The sequence below is a fragment of the Alligator sinensis genome, unplaced genomic scaffold (assembly GCF_000455745.1).
Source record: "Alligator sinensis unplaced genomic scaffold, ASM45574v1 scaffold1258_1, whole genome shotgun sequence".
Classification (NCBI taxonomy): domain Eukaryota; kingdom Metazoa; phylum Chordata; order Crocodylia; family Alligatoridae; genus Alligator; species Alligator sinensis.
In genome coordinates, this window is record NW_005842520.1 from 844,362 (window position 1) to 847,773 (window position 3,412).

The 3,412-nt window shown below is 40.4% G+C and overlaps 1 protein-coding gene across 1 annotated transcript in view; it reads right to left on the reverse strand.

The window, feature by feature from the left end:
• Positions 1-461: 461 nt before the first annotated feature.
• SREK1IP1 (SREK1 interacting protein 1) overlaps positions 462-3,412 on the reverse strand; it is a 25,786-nt gene continuing 22,835 nt past the window's right edge. The window contains exon 5 of the mRNA XM_006031644.3: positions 462-813. Within this exon, the coding sequence (XP_006031706.1) occupies positions 624-813 (190 nt within the window). The 3' untranslated portion in view covers positions 462-623. The remainder of the gene's footprint in view (positions 814-3,412) is intronic.

Consider the following 3,412-nt stretch of genomic DNA (forward strand, 5'->3'; position numbering starts at 1 on the left):
GCTCACTTTGAGCATTCCGGAAAACAAATGACTATATGTTTCAAAGCACATTATCAGATTGATTCTAGAAGATGGTTATTTGTAACAAATCACAGCTCCCTACATTGCCCTTTCAAAAGTAACTCTCTCTTATGTCTGTGTTTATTGCTTTTGTGTTTTGACAGGTTGCACGTTGTGCCAAATATATTTTTTTTTAAATTGAGGTTTTATGACTTAAATGGGTATGTTTTTCATTAAAGAATGTTTCAGTGCAAAGTAACTTAATCATTTCAAATCTTTCTCTAGTACTGTTTGCAATTCAAAGATCATTATATTCTGCGAGGTCCTGGGATTCAAAGCAGAACTGTTGATAGTGGACTAAAAAAAGTAAACCCTATTTTATTTTCTTGGTCCAAGTTGTATAAAACGGTAGTAATAAAATTGCATTAGAATGGCAAGAAGTAAATGCATATAGATCATTTTCAAATGTTTCAGTTTAATAAAGTGTTGGTATTTGTAAATAAGTTTACCAAAAATATATATATATATTTAACCCAACAACACTGCAAAAGCATAAATAGGACAGATTAGAAAGGCAAATCATCTTAGCCATTAGAGGAACAAATGTAGAATGATTTAACTCCTCAGTCACTACTAGAAGTGTCTGAACTATCAGATGATGAATGTTTCTCCTTTTTTCTCTTCTTTTTTTCTTTTTTGTGGTGTTTTCCTTTTTTAGATTTACTCTTTTTCTCCTTTTTCCTTTCTTTTTTATGAGATTTTTGTTTTTTTGGCTTTGGATCGTCCTCTTCTGTGGTGCTTGATGTATAAATCCTATGAAAACACAAAATGAAGACTGGAAACTTAATCAGTGAAGGAAAGGCAAATTGCACACATACTTTTAATCTAGATTTTCCATATCAGTCTGTGAGGAATAAAAGGTCATAGGACTAAATTCTATTCTGCTGCTAAGAAATCTCTGACCTAGTCTCCACCTTTTCTGTGCTAATGTCACCCAGCACAGGGAGGGATTCTACTTCGCCTGTGTAGATGGGTAGGTCTATTCTTTTAATAAGAAGCTGCCAGAGGTGCATTAGATTTCACTCTACAGAATCACAAAGTTCTAGTTCATCTCAATGAAGCACCTTTAGGCACCACCAGAAACGGACTGTATTTTATCCAGGAGGGCCACAGCTCTAAACTCCCCATTGAGAAAGTAGAATTTCCACCCTTCTGTCAGGTATAGTAAGAGGTGTGACAGAAATGGGCAATTCCAAACGAGATTTGAAGTAGGAAAAAGTAAGCTGGTGTGTCATAATGCAGTGCACTAATGACAGATTGCTGGAGAATGCTGGACACTGTACATGTGTGGCTTTATCTTTATGAAAGCAGAGACTTTGAGGTTTAATGTTTTCTTCTCCAAACAGAGGCTCATGCTCCATCCTGAAAAGTACTCCGAGTAGTGTCTTATAATGAGCATTTCATCCATCAAGAACTACTGCAATGAGGACTATCACTAAAAGACTTTCCAAATACTATCTTAGATAACATATTTCAGTCTCACTGTAAGGGAGTTTCAACCAGATGGAGCGCCACATGGAAAAGCCTCCTCTCTGGCTCCCAGTGTAGTTTTGCAGCTTTTCCCAATAAGTATGTAATACAAAATGAACAGAAACAAAGCCTCATTCATCACTCCTAGACAAAAGGCAGTCTGTCTCTCTGGACTGCAAAGAAAGTCTTCTTCTTGCTCTTTCTCCTTTTATCCCACTTAATCTTTCTCTGTTGGCTGGCCAGTGCCCTAGCTTCAACGCGAGTGTGTACGAAGTTGTATCTAGCCTGCGGCCTGGTGGTTAGTTAGGACAGGCTTGCAGTGTGGGAGATGTGGTTTTATATCCTCCCTTGGGAACAAGGGCTCAGAAGTTGAGACTGCCATATCACAGACAACAGTTTTATTCACTAAGCTGCAGAGCAAAAGGTAGGCACCTCCTGCTGTCAAGCCATATCATGAGGAATGGGAAATGGCCACTAAATGCTTTTTTGCCAACTAGAGTTTTGAGGGTCTCACATGACATTTACACACCTCCATGGAAAATGAATGACCAGGGAACATAAATGAAGCTGAATGCTTTGGTGGCTGTATTGAACTTAGCATGTAGAGGAATGAAAACTTAGCTGCAAAAGGCGAAAATGTAGATGAATAAGAAATGTGAACATCTTAGTAGGATTCAGGCTGCTGGGTGAAGTAAAAATTTATTTTGTGACTTGATTGTCTAAAAATGGAGTAAATGCCACCCACGTGTCTTAGTGGTGAAGCAGAATTTAGCCCATGACCTCCATGTCCATCCAAACAGCAGTCACTCTGATGGCCTGCCATACCATAAACAGCAACATTTCTGGTATTTTTTTAGTAATGTAGTTATAGGAAATCTACAGGTCATGGCTGGAAAGGCTGGATGACTCATCCTTGTAAAGCAACTAGTATTTGTATCCTTCTGGTTTGAACCAACTACTTGATATTTCCTATGTCTACAGCATTGTTCAAACTATGAACATCAATATTTCATAGCTGAAACCTTGGCTGCCAAAGAGTTCGTGTGTTTAGATTTAGAGAAAGTGGACTAAAAGCATGAAAATGAGATACATAAAAAGCTGAAAGTTCTATAGCAAATCTATAGTAACAATATCAATAATATCTTCAAATTTTACCACTTGAAGTCCTACCACCTTACTGTTGCAAATATGAATGGCAGGTATTATAGAACATAAAAGACCATTTAAATTAAATGTCAGAGCAGATTTATCTTAATGTTTTACGTATATGCTAGAATTCTATACTGAAAAACAAGTTACAGTGCAAATGGATCAAGTCCTGTTTACCGTAATCAACAAGGTGGCCCTAATAATTCACAGGTAATAAAAGTGAAGTAAGATATGAAGAATTTAGCTTTAACGTGACAACTGAAGACTGACTCCCCTGTATTGTCTTTGTATACTTAGGTTAGAGGTTTGCTGTGTAAAATAATAAGGGAGAAGAAAAAATTAATATTACTGTCCCAGGGGAGCTGGGACGCCAAAGGAACCCCGGGGCAGCAAGGAGTCCTACTCACCTCCTGCAGGTCCGGAAGGGCCGGGGGAGGCGTGTACGCAGAGGACGCCGGCGCGGGTGATTAGCCAGGCGTTTATCCGGCTGCGGCAGAGCAGCGGGGGCGGAGGACACCTCCCGGAGGAAACAAAAAGCGGCCCTGCCGAGGCAGCGGGGTGGGTGACAGAAGGAGACCGGAGGAGTGAGAGAGAGCAAGAGCGAGGTGAGGAGCAGCCGCCACACGCGGCAGCAGAGAGAGAAAGAGGCAGAGCCAGAGCCGGCTCCGAGAGAGGGAGCGGAGTAACCGGCAGCAGTGCCGATGGAAGAACCAGCGTGTCGGCTGCCAGCAGA